General features: G+C 36.6%; 1 protein-coding gene across 6 annotated transcripts in view; it reads left to right on the top strand.

Annotated features, from left to right (window-relative positions):
* KLHL13 (kelch like family member 13) overlaps nucleotides 1-19,236 on the top strand; it is a 199,100-nt gene that overhangs the window by 176,818 nt on the left and 3,046 nt on the right. For all 6 annotated transcript variants that reach the window (XM_025277347.3, XM_006050447.4, XM_006050452.4 and 3 more), the window contains 2 exons: nucleotides 7,642-8,437; nucleotides 18,092-18,205. In XM_025277347.3, coding sequence (XP_025133132.1) covers nucleotides 7,642-8,437; nucleotides 18,092-18,205 — 910 coding nt within the window. The remainder of the gene's footprint in view (nucleotides 1-7,641; nucleotides 8,438-18,091; nucleotides 18,206-19,236) is intronic.

Raw genomic sequence — 19,236 nt, 5'->3', positions numbered from 1 at the left:
GAAGCAGGTTCAGGAGAAAACAGTGCAGGTGCATTTTTACAAAATAGAACCATTTAAAAAAAGCCTTCTGTGTCATCCAGTGACTGTAGACAGCAATAAGGGTTTGATAGCAATAAAATCCTTAACATGTTTGATAATGTTATATATTGTAATCCAGTTTTATTCTGCTTAATGATTTTATACAAGCAGGTTTTTTTAAATGGAGTTCTGTGGGAAAGTCATCTGAGGTTCTAGAAGTCTTTTAAGATACACTCAAGTCATTTTTTTTTTCCTTCCTTTAAATATGGGACCTAGATCTTGAGAAGAACTAACACCTATGTGTAAATCTTCTTGATTCCATGGCAACACATCACCTACTAAGTCGTTTACAGCATATTTTAATAGATAATAGAGGACACATAAAACCACCAGTCACTGAACTTCCTTATAGTCACCTACTTCCTTTGGATAGTGCCTCATTTTAGTTGAGACCCTTAAATTAATAGTACTTAATACTTACGTTTATAAACTCTTAACATTTATTTACACTGATCTTAGCAACATGTGGTTGTCCTGAGGCAAACTAGGTACAGTGTCATGATTTCCTTGAAACTAATCAGTAACGACAGACACTGTTGACCTAGTACCCATTGTCTATTATTCAAGTTCAGTACTTATCACTTGAGATACTGGTTGTGATCAGTTCCTCAGTCTGAATGAAAAGAACCAAACTGGGTAAAGCATGATTTATGAAGTTATAAAAATATGCATTTCTCAAAATAACAATATTACAAAATAAGTTTGTTCTGGATAAGTCTATTTAAAGCACATTTATTTCAAGATGATATCATAGCAAATTTGCAATACTTGACAAATTTCCTGTAATTAGAATGTTGGTTCCTTAACTTCCTTGAAGCATTTATTATAACTGTATGTTTTTACCCTTTTGAAAATGTCTTTATTTTTATAAACACTTAATATTGTCTTAAAGATTATAATCTTCATTTCGAGTATCTCTGCAGAGATACTAAAGCCCATTTCTAAAGGAGAAGAGACATGTCCCTGACAAAGCTTACTTTTAGTGTAGTTTACTCCCATTTTAAAACATTCTTGCCTATGAGCTTTTTCTTAGTACCATACTATTTCTTATCTTTCATCTTGTTTGCTTAGGATATGTCTATGTGATTTTACATTGGAAATCTTCCTTCTCAGAATCCATGGTAATTTTTGAGAAAAGTTGGCGGATTATTAGTTTACGGATTATATAAAATCTAACTTGTCCTTTATCCTTCTTTCATGCATTCCATATCTTAGTTAAATATTTAGGCTTTACTCTATTATCCCTTTCTCAGCAATCAAGTAAATCAGGAAAAACAGTAGCCCTGGGTGCCTTTCCTATTTATAAGAACTGAAAGTGTCAAGATAATATAAATATTTTTCAAAGGTAAATATGTTTTCCGTTTTCCCACAGGCTCAGTTATTATAGATAATTTAAAAATATAACAGTTTCGCAACCATGTACTTGACCCAACTGTATTGAGGAAATAGATTTGTGTTCTTAATGATATAGTATGATTATAGTTCGTATAACCAAAACACTTCCTGGGTTTGAATTTCTGGAAAGAAAAGTTAGCTTTGAACACAATTCTTTTCTATCCGTCTTAACCACTTGTGTGGATGAAGAGGAGCAGTGGTATATAGAAGATGAATCAGCATATCATCCATAAAACCTTTATATGTTAATTTTGAATGATAATGTTAAATACGATAATAATTGGCATATACACACTACTACACATAAAATAAATTAATAATAAGAACCTACTGTCTAGCACAGGGAACTCTACTCGATACTTTGTAATAACCAATATGGGAATAGAATCTAAAACAGTGGATATATGTATATGTATAACTGATTCACTTTGCTGTGCAGCAGAAAGTAACACAACATTGTAAATCAACTATACTCCAATAAAATTAAAAAAATAAAATGAACAACTCTGTATTGCTAAAAATACCCCCAAACCCCAAATACAGTGATAAAGCCACATTTGCCTTTGGTCGGTTAGACATCCATTCTCTGTAAGGGAGCATCATGCTCAGTAGAACAAGAACCCTGCGCTCTGACCTTTGCCTTCTTTGCAGCAATACTTTTCTCTTAGGGTTGTAACTAGTATTAGGGCCTATAAGACCTATAGACCTAATTTTGTTTTTGCTATGCTATTTTCTTGGTAGTTATAGGAAAAGAGGACTATGAAAAGAAAACAGAAGGATGACAGTGAAGGATATAATGCAGAGTTGGTAAAATTTTCTGTAAAACTAAAAATATTATCATTTATCATGGACATAATAGAAAATTACCTTTGTTTCGTTACATACCTACAAAAATTACATTAGCTTTTGTCCTTATGACATTGCATAACTACAGCATGCTAAATTCCATGTGTCAATCCCCTGATTTAAAAACAAGTTGTAGTCAAATTTTTTATCATTTGTTTGCTGTTTGGAAATTGTACCATCTAGCATTTTTCCCACAGTATTACTATTATGGAGGATTACAGGCTAGCCTGTAAAACCCAATTTAATGTCAGGTTACTGAAATAGAACAATTTGTAATTGAACTGGAAAAAATTGAAATTTAAGTTTACAGTTATACAGAGTAAACAGAGCAGGATAAAGGTGAGCAAGAAATCATTTTCTTTTTACATAAAAGTATATCTAATCAGAGAATGAAACTTCTCTGTGCTTTAGACTCAGTGTACTTTCTTTAAACTCATTTTTTAAAGTGTTTATTTTTTTCTTGATACAGGTCTATCATTGGTTCCACCTGTACATTTATTGTCACTGATCGGGTTGGGGAGCTCACAGTGAAATGTATGGAAATTATTGAGGTGACTGGGGTCATGAAGAGTGGGAGACAGTAGAAAACAAGAGAGGCACATTTGTTGGAGAACAAAGGAATTCTCTAAGGGAACACTGAAGGGTATCAGAGGAAGTTATTGGAAAAGATAGCTTCTTTTGCTATTATGTGACCATAGCAGCAGCAAGGATGTCTTTTTGAGGAATGTTCTTTTTGGGAAAGAATATTCTTTTTGATGTAAGGATTTCCTGTATAGTACATACATTTGACATTCTTTCTTTCATAAAGACTGGATTTACCCATTAAGCTTAATTAACATGTCTTTCCAGGTAATGTTTTTGCTTTGGGGGAAGCTCAATGCAAATTAGAGAAAAAAGTTTATGGGTAATTTTAAAATGAATCAAAACTGTTTCTCTCCCCATTAAACCAGTCTTGTTTTTCCTCTTGTCAAGGCTGATACTCAGCAAGTAGTACCCAGATACCAGTTGTTTATGGTTGAGTATCTGTTCTGATTAGTTGATACTCGAATATTCTAAATATCATCCCTGCATATAACTTTAATCAGCCCATCCTTGCCCATCTGGGATTCTGTAGGGAAAGAAGAGTCTCAGCCTGGGCCTAAACCAACTCATCCCCCCAAAGACCATTATGATAACTATTGCATCCACCAGGGCAAGTGCATTCAAAGTGCAAAGGAATAAGAAAATAGGATTCGCCAAGCTGGACACACCCTCAAAATTCACCTCAAATGGTGTCAATCATCTGAAGAGAAACAAGACCGGGAGAGAAAGGTTTTAGTTTTCTTATCATCCCTTTGTTCTTCTTACCAAAAGGCCCCTTTCTTGTGTCCTGTGGTATTCTCATCTGTGGAAGGAAGCTTGGGAGAAGATACTTGTTATGTCCTGTATTGCTCAAAGTAGCTTGTTTGACTACTTCCCAGTCTTTTTCTGTGAACGTGCTTTCTCTCTTTGTGTTGGTTGTACTTGAGGTCAGGGTGTTATTTTAATAAACTAGATAGCACCAAGGAGAATTTGGTACATTGAATGTCTGAAGAGCACCACCCCCCCCCCCACCCAGATTTACCAGTGAATTTCTTAGTGTTTGCTCTTCCCTTGAGAGGACCAAAAGCAGATAGTCATTTGCTTTTTTTTTTTTCCTAAATGGAAATTTATTTGTATAAGACACTGAACTTCAACAACGTAACATCACAGATTACTGATGAAACCTGTCATTAAAATATCAAATTATGTTAATCACAGCATCAGGTACATCAGGTGTGATTTGAACAACTTAATATTGCAGCAATGAGTACCAGTATGCTAATGAAAATTGAAAATCATGGTGCTTAGAACTGCCTTTAGGATGACCATGAAGGTTCTACTGTATTCAGTAGAATAATTTATAAATTATATCAAGGAAACTTAAATGTGTACTTGATTGTTTTTTAAAATAACGCTGTTGGTTCTCATAAGAAGTTGGGAAATTTTGTCCTTTTTTGCTTCTCTATCCTTTAAAACTCTAATATAATTACCTGGCTTAACTTCTGTAATGACTCTTCTTTGGAATTTTGGCCAGGGTATATATTCAGATGAAATTAGAGTTCTTTCTGCTTATGAGGTATTTTTTAATGAGCTTTAAATTCATATTTTACATTTTTCAAATATATTCTGTACTTGAATTGCAGTATATATTATGTTACTGTACATATTCATTATTTTGTAATGTCTAAGGTTAAATGTTTGGGACTATGCTAGCTGAAACACTTTTAAAAATCATGACTGAGAATGGATTACAATGAGCTATAATTGAATAATGTTGTATTTTTCCAAAACTTGTTTACTGTTATTCCATCATTTTTGATCTGCTTATATTAACTGTTATTCTACACTGTGCTTCTACAGTCCCTATGGTCTACAATTAATTTTATTTTATTTTATTTTATTTTGTAACTTTACAATATTGTATTGGTTTTGCCATACATCAACATGAATCTGCCACAGGTATACACGTGTTCCCCAAATTTTTTAGCTTTGATTGCATGCACTTCATAAAAATTAATTTCCTGTTGCATATTTTCTTATCTGAGTCTCCTTTTAAAATTAATAAGACTCTAGTAATCTGCTGTGTTAATTCAGCAGATAGTCTGTTTTTAGTTGTATCTATCATCACATCTTTAATTTTTAAATTGCTGATAATCATGGCATTTAACCTTTGTTATATACCCACAGTGTGGTAGCTATGGTACATGAGCTATAGAAAATACTTAGTCCTTCTATCAAGAAGATGACTATTCAGAAGGTTATGAAATACCATTCTCTGGTGATCTTTTTTTAAAGGAAAGACTAGGCAGCTAGCTATATTAGCTAGGCAATCTGTCAAGGTTTTCCCAGTCCTGAGAATCTGTATATCTGATATATAGAAGGGATTTTCGAAATGCCCTTAAATACAAGGTAGTTTTTTTTTTTATCCTCTTGTTTTAAAAACTGTTTCCTTATTGAATGATACTGAAGAAGGAAAAGAGGAAGGAACTGAATATCTTGATCCCAGTTCTGAATTACACAGATTGGTTTCTAATCTTTAATCTCGGTTTATATTCCAGTTCCAGTTCAGTTGCTCAGTCGTGTCCGACTCTTTGCGACCCCATGAATCACAGCACTCCAGGCCTCCCTGTCCATCACCAACTCCTGGAGTTTACTCAAACTCATGTCCACCGAGTCAGTGATACCATCCAGCCATCTCATCCTCTGTCGTCCCCTTCTCCTCCTGCCCCCAGTCCCTCCCAGCATCAAGGTCTTTTCCAATGAGTCAGCTCTTCGCATGAGGTGGCCAAAGTATTGGAATTTCAGCTTTAGCATCAGTCCTTCCATTATATATGCTATAAATTTAGAATTAATTTTGGTGACTAACAGCCAATGCTATTATTTTGCCCATTTAAAATATAGTCTTTGTTGTTTTAATTTTTTTATTTGTAATCAATCATATCAGTGATGATAAGAATCTGCATACTCAGGAAATATATTTGTGCTTTCATCAATGTTTGATTATCCATATTAGCAAACATCTTCAAAAATGAAAATTACTCTTGCTTTGGGGAAGACTATGTCTTACCCCATAAAGTAGGTCTATTACCCCAAACAGGAATCCCTTCCACCTGGGGTGATTTGGGCAATGAGGTATTAATTGTAACTTTATTTACACAACTTTAAACTTGTGTCAGACACCAACCTGCCACCCCTAAAAGTGGATTAAAGTGTGCTTTTTATTAACCAAGTTATCGAATAGTATTAAACTGTGTGTTTGAAAAGGCCCATAAGTTGTTCATTTATTTTTCCTAGTCCTCCTGTGTTACAATTTATTTTCGGTATTTTTTAAAATACATAGGTATTAAGTATAATAACAATTTTAAATTGTTGATTTTTGTGCAGCAAATCAGTGCCTAAAAGAGTTGAAATTCTTCTTGAGTAATAATCTATGAAAATAGCAACATGTGTGTGTATGTGTTGGCCTTCAAACTTTCAGTGGTATTATGTCATAACTCGGCTGTGACTTTATGCAGAGGAGTCATGATTTTCATCTCATTTCAGCTTTTCAATAACAAGATGATAGAAGGATTAGCCAATTTTCTCTTAACCATCTGCCAGTCGGTTAACAATACAGTGGCATCAGTGAGCTTTATGTGACATTTGTGAACACACACCCTGACAAAATTAAGCAAAAAAATCCTATGAGTCCTTTGCCTGTGACTTGTCTCTGTGTTTGTACATACACACACACACACACACACACACACACACACACATACAATTACAAAGAGATTTGTATGGCAGGCTTGTTTTTGTGATTTATGCTTTACATATTTGCTGATTTGATTTTCCTAATTTTCACTTTTGACTAATTAGCCCTTAGAACATTGAAAAGACTTCCTGCCAAAGATAGGCCTCTCCATAGCTTCTCTCCTTTTCATGACTTCTGGTTTTGCTGTATTTTACTCTGTGCTGGGGAGATTTGAGGGGCTAATGGGGACTCCAGGCAGAGCTGGAGTATGCTGAGAGTAAGAGAGTAGCTAAGGAAAACTGTGGTGCCAGCCATCAGCATACTTACTGGAAACTAAACTACATGAATAATTTGATGCAAAAACACCCATTCCATTCCTCAAGAAAGTGATTTCCTTGTTTCTATTTCTACATAAATAATATGGAAAATAAATTCACCCTAGGAATAATAGCCCTATTAAATTATCTTCACTATAAGCAATAACTTTTGAAGGAATCAAAATGAATGATAGTGATGAATGATGCCTGTTGACATGAAAGACATTTAGGGATCAGGTACTAGAGCTTTTCTGTTTGTGGATCTGCTAGCTGAGTTGCTTTTAAGAATCATGACTGAAAAGTGAATTGAGATGATTCATTATAGAATTGCTTTCTATTTTTGCAGAACTTCCATCTGGCCAGAACTTTCTTAGTATTTGCAGGGTAGTGGTGAGGACACATTTTTGAGGAAAGAAAATAATTATGTTGGCCATAGTCAAGTTATACCATTGTTTCTTAGAGTAACTTTCCATCTACTGACTCTGAACAAGCATTTTCTTTTAGTCTCCTTTCTATTGGATTAGGTAAGGGTGGTTTGTGAATTCTCTTTAAATAGTTAATATATGGAGAAAATAATCTTAATTTTCATCTATATGGACAGTAAAAAGCACATTTACTCTTATTCTAGAGCTGGTATTTATATATCCAGGTATGAGTGCCATGAAAGTAGTTGGGTTTTAATTATTATTCTTTTTTGGATTGGCTTAATAGGTCACTTTAGACAATTGTGTTGAAGTTGGGCGGATTGCCAATACCTACAATCTGACAGAAGTAGATAAATATGTTAACAGTTTCGTCTTGAAGAATTTTCCTGCGTTGCTGAGCACTGGGGAGTTCTTGAAACTCCCTTTTGAACGTCTTGCCTTCGTGCTTTCCAGTAATAGCCTTAAGCATTGCACTGAACTTGAGCTCTTTAAGGCTACCTGTCGCTGGCTACGCCTGGAAGAGCCTCGGATGGACTTTGCTGCAAAGTTAATGAAGAACATACGATTTCCACTGATGACACCGCAGGAGCTCATTAATTACGTGCAAACCGTGGATTTCATGAGAACTGACAATACGTGTGTGAATCTCCTTTTGGAAGCCAGCAATTACCAAATGATGCCATATATGCAGCCAGTGATGCAGTCAGACAGGACTGCCATTCGGTCTGACACCACTCATTTGGTTACACTAGGAGGAGTGCTGAGGCAGCAGCTGGTTGTCAGCAAGGAATTGCGCATGTATGATGAAAAGGCCCATGAGTGGAAGTCCTTAGCCCCCATGGATGCCCCAAGGTACCAGCATGGCATTGCTGTCATTGGAAATTTCCTCTACGTCGTTGGAGGACAGAGCAATTATGACACAAAAGGAAAAACGGCAGTTGATACAGTCTTCAGATTTGATCCACGATACAATAAGTGGATGCAAGTTGCATCTCTAAATGAAAAGCGCACCTTCTTCCACCTCAGTGCCCTCAAAGGATACCTGTATGCAGTTGGTGGACGGAATGCAGCTGGTGAACTGCGTAAGTGTGTATATGTCTGTTAAGCACAAAGACTAATTTCTTTACCCCCAGATTCTAGTCAGATCATAAAATAAGCAGTTTTATAACATCAAAGACCAACAAATGTTGCCAGAATTTTATTTTAAACTGTTTTTCTCAGAAAATGTCAGAGACTATCTGAGCCTATATTGTTGGCCACACTACAGATATATCAATATGTGGCAGAATATTTTACTGGTGCAATATCCATGGTTTTCATCGTAAAGGTTTAACTGAAAAGCATATTCTCCTAATTTAAATTCTAATGGAATCTTGGACAGAACTTTGACATGTTTCCTCATTTTACATTTTTAAAAGCCCACAGAATATTTCAGTGAACAGGTTAAAATCCTTCCTTACAGAGCACTGACTTCTATAGTTGGTCCTTTTATGTAATCTGTTACCTATCCTAGGCCACACAGTAAGATGATTTTCTTTATTTACTAAATGTTTAAAGTTCAATATTATCCAGACTTTATTTACCATGAGTATTATATATAACTATTAGTCTCAAAACTCATTCTCATGTAAACTGAGCTGGTAAACTTGATTATTTGATGGTCCCTTCTTGGTCTTCCTAATCTAAAATCAGTCACTGATCTTAGATCAATAACAGAGACCAATACTTTGGCTATGTAAATTAACACTAATTTTGTTATTTTAGATAAAATTGGAATAAGGTAGCTGTCCAAAAAGAAGTCAGGAAGATCTCATTTTATATCAGGTTTTACATATCTGTCATTACCATCGTTTGGTCTTTTTTTCACCCATCTTCCTTTATTCTCTGTTCTAAATAGAGTCCTTGGAGTTGACCAGTATTCTAGGCTCCATAAACCTGGGGAAGTTTAAGATATTGGCATTGGCTCTGGATAAATTCAGAGTAATTATCAGAATCTTTTTCTTCAGTATTCTAAAAAGTAGAAGGTGGTCTCAGTTCAGTTCAGTCACTCAGTCGTGTCCTACTCTTTGTGACCCCATGAATCACAGCACTCCAGGCCTCCCTGTCCATCACCAACTCCCAGAGTTTACCCAAACTCATGTCCATTGAGTTGGTGATGCCATCCAACCATCTCATCCTCTGTGGTCTAGTGGATTTGAAAATAAGCTATTTGTTGGAGATAAAAAGATCTGCTCTCAGCTCTTATCCTTTTCAGCTTATCAAGCTCTTTCTTGTTAGTGACATGGTCTTAATGTTACTGATGTTTTCTACCCATGTTTTTTTTTTCCTTGTTGTCACAATGATATTTCTTCTAAGGCCAGACTTCCCAGATTGTTGGACTAGCTTTCAGAATCATGAAGCAGACAGGTTTTCCAGTGTATTTTAATAATCAGACTTCTAAAAGCACTTGACACATGAATACCCTTCATGTAGAGCTGTCCTTTCCTCAGTTAACCTACACACATTATTTACATGTTATTATACTCCTTTAAATTTATGGTATCTTAAAATAAGCAGAAGAGGCAAGTGGTGACTTGGAACTTTCTTAGAAAAACCACTTATATAAAATAATCTTTACAAGTTTACAATTTATAGGTCATCAAACCCCTCAATCAGTGGCCATTTGGAAACTTCTTTTGTCTAAGGAAATTGTTCCAGTTTTCAGTCACTGCTTGCTTGGTGATTTTTCACACCCCTGTTAACATGCAGCTAATTAAGTCCTCAATATATTTTTCCTAATATTAATTAGAGGCCTTACTCTTCTGAGAATTTATCATCTTCAGGCCAAGGAGAGTCATTACATAAGACTAAGGTGAGAGGCTTCCTTCTTCTGACTTAATCCTCACCCTGTTTGAGTTCTTCCCACATTATACTCAATTGTGAACAACAAGTAGACTACCTTGTTGGGCAAGTGACTGGTTTCCTTGCCCTTCAGAAATCACCCCCTTCATCTCTTATTAAAAACAGTATTCTGTGTTTCAGTTTGAAAGTTACAGGATACAAGAGAATCATGCTTTTCACGTGTGAGTCCTAAATTTATTACTCTTGGATTATAGTTAGACTTGAAACACAATCACCCAGAGCTTAAACTTAAGGATAATGATTTACATGTTCTAAAAAGAATACTCTCCACTCTAGATGATAAATATAGGTCCACTTTTATCTTAATTCATCAACTGCATTTTCATAAAGGGATGTATGATTATACTATGGATACAAATCCTCATTATCAAAAGAGAACTATAATTCCATTGAGGCCAACTACTTAGTATTTCTTTTCCTTTGAAGAAATTATCTTCTAGAATCTAGAAGTGACTAAACTTTTGTAGAAAAGGATTGCTTCCCTTAAAATTAGCATACCCAGCAAATCCATTTTGTGTTACATATTGTTTTAATTGTTTTTGGCTGCGCCACACAGTATATAGAATCTTGGTTCCCTGACCAGGGATTAAATCCATGACTCCTGCATTGGGAACGCAGAGGCTTATCCTCTGGATCACCAGGGAAGTCCCTATGGTACATATTTTAAGTTAAAATATATGGGAAGTTTTTTTTAAAAAATCATGTGATTGACTTATTAAGTACACTTCAGTTGAGAGTCTTGATTCCAGGAGAATCTTTAGGCCCAAAAGAGCCATTACATAAAACCAAGTAGCAAGAAGCTTCATATTTTTTTTTCTGACTCACCCCACACCTTTGAATTCCCCCTATTTTATACCCACGTGGAAGTAAGAAGTAGACAGACACATCTCGTCACATTCTTTATTGTTGAGGTGAGCAAACCCAGTGTAACCCGTCCAGAGAAACGTTATCAGTGTGCTCTCCTGCTCCGTTGTTGTTGTTCAGTTGCTCAGTTGTATTCGACTCTTTGCAACCCCATGGACTGCAGCATGCCAGGCTTCCCTGTCCTTCACCATCTCCCAGAGCTTGCTCATGTCCATTGAGTCAGTGATGCCATCCAACCACCTCATCCTCTGCTGCCCCCTTCTCCTTTTGCCTTCAATCCTGCTCTGTAAATGGTTTTTAATGGAAACCCCCTCCCTCCACTCCACTCTAACATCTGTTGTAATAACTTAATATTCCCACCTTAACTGATTATGTTGACATATTCATATGTCAGTATAAATAGAGAAGGGGATAGGAATGGGTGTCAGGAAAAACGGATTGATAGGTAAATCATTTCACAGTTTAACTGGTTCATTAGTATCAGTACATCATTTATTCTTTATATACACAATAATCACTGCCTCTGTATACTGATGAAAAGAAGGCAGTGGCAGCATCTACAAGACATTTTAGATCATTTAAGTGGATTTGCCCTTTTAAAATCTTTCCATGGCGTGTATGGACCCAAGCCCATAGTACATCAAACAATAATATTAGTGTTTGTGTGTGAGAGCCTGATTTATTGCTAAAATATAATTCCTTAGAAATGCTACTTTCTTTTGACATTGGGAACAATGGGAAACTGGGGAAAGCTTAGAGTAGCTGTCACTTAAGAGAAAAAGGAGTCAGTTATTTCTGGTATCTTTCAAAATTGCATCATATAAGAAATCAATCTTCCATTGAAGTTTTCTGTATTGAGGAGAAATATGACAGCTCAGGTATCTTTCACTGCAGTTAAATATTAATAAGTCAAAGTTCCAAATAATGAAGTAACCCTTTGTTAAATTTTTCCAAATAAATATACAATAAAATTACTGAAATTTATCAGATACCTCCATATCCCTTAATAGATTTGCAGTTTCTTTATTAAGTGACGTATTACTAACTGGCACTCTAGGATTCTAGAGACCATCCCCACTTTCTGAGAGCCCTCATTATGCAAATAATTTTCTTCAGGACTAATCTCTTTCCTAATCTCAAAGAACAGGTAAATTCTGAACTCCAGTGTAATCACCTGAGAAAATCAGAATCCCTGAGATATGTGAACAACCAACCTAACTGAATTTCTTAAATTAGAGAGGATCTCTAATTTACATACCAGGCCACCAGACTACTGAAGATGATTCTCTAGAATAGATAATACAGTGCCAGGAAGGAAATCTTGATTTTCCAGGCTATGGGATCTCTGTCACAATTAATCGGCTCTGCCATTGTATTGTGAAAGCAACTATAGACAGTTTGTTTATAAACAAATGAGTGAAGTTGTGTTCCAGTAAAGCTTTATATATGAACACAGAAATTTGAATCCCATATAATTTTCATATTACACAAAATATTTTTCTTTGATTTTTTTTCCAGCTATTTAAAAATGTGAAAGCAATTCGTGTTTTTATCTTGTGGGACATACAAAAGCAGATGACATACTGGATTTGGCTTACAGGTTGTAGTTTGCCTGACCTTCCCTGTTCTAGATTTTCCCAATTACCTCATTACCATTCCCACCTGTCATAGACTGTGATGGACTCACTGCTTTGTGGCTCCAGCTCCTTGCTTGCTCATCTCTTGTCGCCTCCGCCATCAATGTGGTTGATACTAACATCTTGTTGCTTTGTAAATATGGAAAATAGAAATAAGGATATGAATATACACTTGTTAATTACATGTATTCTATTTTAAAACAATATATTGATTTTACTAATGACAATAACAATCCTACCTGGAGAAAGCCAAAGGTTGACAATAAGGATTAAAAGATGGGAAAAGCTAAAGGAGATGGGTTATCTAGCTGGAAGAAGACAAATTTAGGGATCAGTTCAGTTCAGTCACTCAGTCATGTCCGACTCTTTGTGACCCCATGGACTGTAGCACGCCAGGCCTCTCTGTCCATCACCAACTCCTGGAGTTTACTCAAACTCATGTTTACTCAAACTCAAGTCAGTGATGCCATCCAACCATTTCATCCTCTGTCGTCCCCTTCTCCTCCCGCCTTCAATCTTTCCCAGCATCAGGGTCTTTTCCAACGAGTCAACTCTTCACATGAGGTGGCCAAAGTATTGGAGTTTCAGCTTCAGCATCAGTCCTTCAAATGAATATTCAGGACTGATTTCCTTTAGAATGGACTGGTTGGATTTCCTTGCTGTCCAAGGGACGCTCAAGAGTCTTCTCCAACACCACAGTTCAAAAGCATCAATTCTTCAGGGCTCAGCTTTCTTTATAGTCCAACTCTCACATCCATACATGACGACTGGAAAAACCATAACCTTGAGTAGACGGACCTTTGTTGGCAAAGTAATGTCTCTGCTTTTTAATATGCTGTCTAGGTTGGTCATAACTTTTCTTTCAAGGAGCAAGCGTCTTTTAATTTCATGGCTGTAGTCACCATCTGCAGTGATTTTGGACCCCATAAAAATAAAGCCAGACACTGTTTCCACTGTTTCCCCATCTATTAGCCATGAAATGATGGGACTGGATGCTGTGATCTTAGTTTTTTGAATGTTGAGCTTTAAGCCAACTTTTTCACTCCTCTTTCACTTTCATCAAGAGGCTCTTTAGTTCTTCACTTCTGCGATAAAGGTGGTGTCATCTGCATATCCAAGGTTATTGATATTTCTCCCAGCAATCTTGATTCCGGTTTGTGCTTCATCCAGCTGGGCATTTCTCATGATGTACTCTGCATATAAGTTAAATAAGCAGGGTGACAATATACAGCCTTGACGTACTCCTTTTCCTATTTGGAACCAGTCTGTTGTTCCATGTCCAGTTCTAACTGTTGCTTCTTGACCTGCATACAGATTTCTCAAGAGGCAGGTCAGGTGGTCTGGTATTCCCATCTCTTTCAGAATTTTCCACAGTTTGTTCTGATCCACACAATCAAAGGCTTTGGAATAGTTAATAAAGCAGAAGTAGATGTTTTTCTGGAACTCTCTTGCTTTTTTGATCCAATGGATGTTGGCAATTTGATCTCTGTTTCCTCTGCCTTTTCTAAATCCAGCTTGAACGCCTGAAAGTTCTTGCTTAACGTACTGTTGAAGCCTGGCTTGGAGAATTTTTGAGCATTACTTAGCTAGCGTGTGAGATGAGTGCAGTTGTGCAGTAGTTTGAGCATTCTTTGGCATTGCCTTTCTTAGGGGTTCGAATGAAAACTGACCTTTTCCAGTCCTGTGGCCACTGCTGAGTTTTCCAGATTTGCTGGCTTATTGAGTGCAGCACTTTCACAGCATCATCTTTTAGGACTTGAAATAACTCAGCTGGAATTTCATCACCTCCATTAGCTTTGTTCTTAGTGATGCTTCCTAAGGCCCACTTGACTTCACATTCCAGGATGTCTGGCTCTAGGTGAATGATCACACCATTGTGATTATCTGGGTCATGAAGACCTTTTTTGTACAGTTCTTCTGTGTATTCTTGCCACCTCCTCTTAATGTCTTCTGCTTCTGTTGCTGCTGCTGCTAAGTTGCTTCAGTCGTGTCTGACTCTGTGCGACCCCATAGACGGCGGCCCACCAGGCTTCCCCGTCCCTGGGATTTTCCAGGCAAGAACACTGGAGTGGGTTGCCATTTCCTCCTCCAATGCATGAAAGTGAAAAGTGAAAGTGAAGTTGTTCAGTTGTGTCCGACTCTAACAACCCCATGGACTGCAGCCTACCAGGCTCCTCCGTCCATGGGATTTTCTAGGCAAAAGTACTGGAGTGGGGTGCCATTGCCTTCTCCACTGCTTCTGTTAGGTCTATACTATTTTTGTCCTTTATTGTGCCTATCTTTGCATGAAAAGTTCCCTTGGTATCTCTAATTTTCTTGAGGAGATCTGTTGTTTTTCCCATTCTATTGTTTCGCTCTATTTCTTTGCACTGATCACTGAGGAAGGCTTTCTTATCTCTCTATTGTTTGAAACTCTGCATTCAGATGGGTATATCTTTCCTTTTCTCCTTTAAGTTTTGCTTCTCTTCTTTTCATAGCTATTTATAAGGCCTCCTCAGACAACCATTTTGCCTTTTTGCATTTCTTTTTCTTGGGGATGGTCTTGATCACTGCCTCCTGTACAATGTCACGAACCTCCATCCATAGTTCTTCAGGCATTCTATTTATCAGATCTAATCCCTTGAATCTATTTGTCACTTCCACTGTATAATCGTAACGGATTTGATTTAGGTCATACCTGAATGGTCTAGTGGTTTTCCCTACTGTCTTCAATTTAAATCTGAACAAAGGAGAAGCCCCAGCAGGACAGTAGGAGGGGCAAAATTGCATTTAGAATCAAACCCCATACCTGCCAGAGATGCTCAGAGGGCTCAAACATACCTTGTACGCATCAGGGCCCAGAGACCCCAACAGAGACTAAGGCAATTTAGGAATGATGAACTATTATATACTTGTTGTGTTATTGGTGCTTAATAACCATCTTACCCTTAAAGGGCTCCTATATGAGAAAGTATAGATGGATTCTTATAACCCCGATTACCCAAAAATAAAATGCGGTTAACTCACTGATAGAAGAATAGCATTATCTTTCTACGTAGGAAGATTTTAATAATCATGAAGAGTGAATAGCTATTCAACTTCTAGCTCTCCTTTAAAAAATAAGAGGAAACTAATGGAAACTACTTCAAAGTAGATTGAATTAGACATAAGGAAAGACTGTAACAATCTAGAAATTTCAAAGTTCAAGACATAATTCATTAAGAAAAGCATGAAACTATAATAAAACCTATCCTTTGACATCAAATAGATGGAAAAGATGATGTCCAGAAGTCATTAAAACCCTTTTACTGATAGGATGTGTGATTGGACTATATTCCTTTTTCAAATAAAACCCTACTATTAAACTTTGCTGATGCCAGTCAATGTAGTAGATCCACTATAAGTGTAAAGAGGGTGCTACTGATATACATTCAGTAGGATTTTGTTTGTCAGTTAGGTGAAAGCCATGCTGAAGGCAAATGGAACTGAACACTCAAGAAGACATCCAGTGATTGAAAATAATCACAAACAGTATTAGAGCAGTTTTAGCTTGTCATTCATTGTGGCAATAGTCCTTATTTTGGGGAAAGATTTTGTAGAATGTTGCTACCTGATGAAAAGATTTAGAAAAAAATAGAGTTGGTAAGGTTCCAAGCCCAAAGCAATGAACAAAACTAACAAGAGATTAAAAAAAAAAAAAAAAAAAGAATAGTAAAAACCTTTGAAATAAGACTGAAAATTCAAAACTAAAGTAGAAAAGGAAATCAGTAATGGGATATAAGAAGTGGTATAATATAGGTTTTGTTAGAGGAGAAGTAAATAGTTTGTGTAGTGAATTTGATGAAATTATTGAAAAGAAAATTAATCTCTTCAATCTGTCTCTAGTTTTGCCAGTTCTCACAGTACTATTATTTTTTAAATAGGAAAACTTGTTCAAAGGATGACTTATCAATTAGGATTGCATTTTGCTGCATGGCATCCCACTCCAGTACTCTTTCCTGGAAAATCCATGGATGGAGAAGCCTGGTAGCCTGCAGTCCATGGGGTCGCTAAGAGTCGGACACGACGGAGCGACTTCACTTTCACTTTTCACTTTCATACATTGGAGAAGGAAATGGCAACCCGCTCCAGTGTTCTTGCCTGGAGAATCCCAGGGACGGGGGAGCCTGGTGGGCTGCCGTCTATGGGGTCGCACAGAGTCGGACATGACTGAAGCAACTTAGCAGCAGCAGCAGCAGCAGCAGCAGCCAAGTTTTATTCCAGTGACTTGATCAAATAGCCCCACTCTGTATCCTCCTGCTTGCATTCCATTGCCTACAAATATGTCATGCCATCAATTCCAGCTTCACAGGACCTGCAGGAACCTGAAGATTTGAATTTTATTTTGAGTTTGGCACAGTGCTTTCTTGAGCAGTGTTGTGATTCTCTTAGTAAGAAAAAAGCAGGGTTAGTGGAGACAAGCAGTTGGGTTAACAAGTGGCAGCATCTGCAATAAAAAGTATAAACTTTTCAAGTCAATCCTAATTTCGTGCTGTTGATCAGAGACCTCCTAACATCCCTATTCTGCCTTTTAAAAAAGATTACATTTCTTATCTGTCTAGACTGTCATTGGTTCTAGTCTTGATGTTATAACAGATTGATAGTTAAATAAGTTGAGGTCACTTCTCACATACTCTGTGTTAAGGATGAAAATTTATTGCTGAGAGGAAGTACCCCTAATAAAAATTTTATTATGCTGCCAGTCATCTTCAAGTTAGAGTAGTACTGGCTGCAGTGGTAAACTATTGGCTTTAATGTATAAATACTGAAAAATTATTGTCTGTGGCAATTTTGTAGTCTTGATATGAAATAAGCAATAGGCATCAAAACATACACCAGGCAGTGTGCATAATTTCATTATCAACTTAAGTTTTTGCTTCATATCTGTTAACCTTTGTTTCCTATATGGTGTATCATATAGAATCAAAGTGTTTTTCTACCTTGTAGTTTTTTTCATCTTTTCTTCCCACATATTTAGAGCAAAGAAATGGGAGAAGTATCAAATTATAAAGATGTAACAAGATCCTAGAAGAAAAGAAAGTCTTGTGATTTCTGCAGTGATAGAAGTGTGTTATATTATTACATTAAATAGTCTGATATAACATGTCTCAATATATTAACAATTCATATTACTTGCAAAATCTCAATAATTAATATTTGACCCCCAAGAATATCTCATACCTAAATAGAAATATTTCAGTTATGAGGATATTATTATTGTTCCACCTAAGGGAAAAATAATTTATTGCTAAATTTGAAATTATAAACCATATTTTAAAATCCATTCATTCTTCTTTGTTATTTTTTAAACAACAGCTACAGTAGAATGTTACAATCCAAGAACAAACGAATGGACCTATGTTGCCAAAATGAGTGAGCCCCACTATGGCCATGCTGGAACTGTGTATGGAGGCGTAATGTATATATCAGGTAAATAATTGCAAATGCAATTCATATAATACATAGATTTTTAACTATGTTTCCATCTTTCCATATAGTGCTAATAATCCAGGAAATGGATAATCAAAATATAATTGTAGGTTTTAGAATGTATTTTTGTGTACATTTGTATGTAATGGAAAATCCCATCGGCGGAGGAGCCTGGTAGGCTGCAGTTCATGGCATTGCTAAGAGTCGGACACGACTGAGCAACTTCACTTTCACGCATTGGAGAAGGAAATGGCAACCCACTCCAGTGTTCTTGCCTGGAGAATCCCAGGGACGGGGGAGCCTGGTGGGCTGCCGTCTATGGGGTCGCACAGAGTCAGACACGACTGAAGTGACTTAGCAGCAGCAGCCTTTGGTATTATAAAAGTTTATAAGACTAGCAGCCAACCAATCCTACTGTAATACTTAGAAGAAATTGGTAAGTTTTCAGCTTCTCCAACTTGCCTTTCATCCCCCTTAGTCCATAGTCTAATACTCTAATAACCACCATTCATAGTCTCTATAACAAGCATTAATTCATTTCTGTTTAGAATTCGGCTAAACTCCATGAGGAAATATATCATTATATAACATGTAAGCTCTACTGTGCATAAAACTTGCTTCCAATATACATATAATGCATAATAATGTTCATTTTCTCATTTGTGCTAGTCACTCAGTCATCTGACTCTTTGCGACCCCATGGACTGTAGCCCACCAGGCTCCTCTGTCCATGAAATTCTCCAGGCAAAAATACTGGAGTGGGTTGCCATTTCCTTCTCCAGGGGATCTTCCCGACCCAGGAATTGAACCCAGGTCTCCCGCATTGCAGGCAAACTCTTTACTGACCTAGCCACAAGAGAAGACCTAATTTAGTGCAACGCATAACATGTTTCTCTTGTCCTGAGTATTATATTGGGTTCTACTGTGGTGTCACTGCATAAATAATTCTGTGCTGATTACCTGTATTTTGGCCACATTCACATATATTTTTCTAATAAAAAATTCTGAAAAGACTATAGTTGGCTCAGTGT

The sequence above is a fragment of the Bubalus bubalis genome, chromosome X (genome assembly GCF_019923935.1).
Source record: "Bubalus bubalis isolate 160015118507 breed Murrah chromosome X, NDDB_SH_1, whole genome shotgun sequence".
Lineage (NCBI taxonomy): Eukaryota > Metazoa > Chordata > Mammalia > Artiodactyla > Bovidae > Bubalus > Bubalus bubalis.
This window is presented reverse-complemented; position numbering and strand designations above follow the sequence as displayed.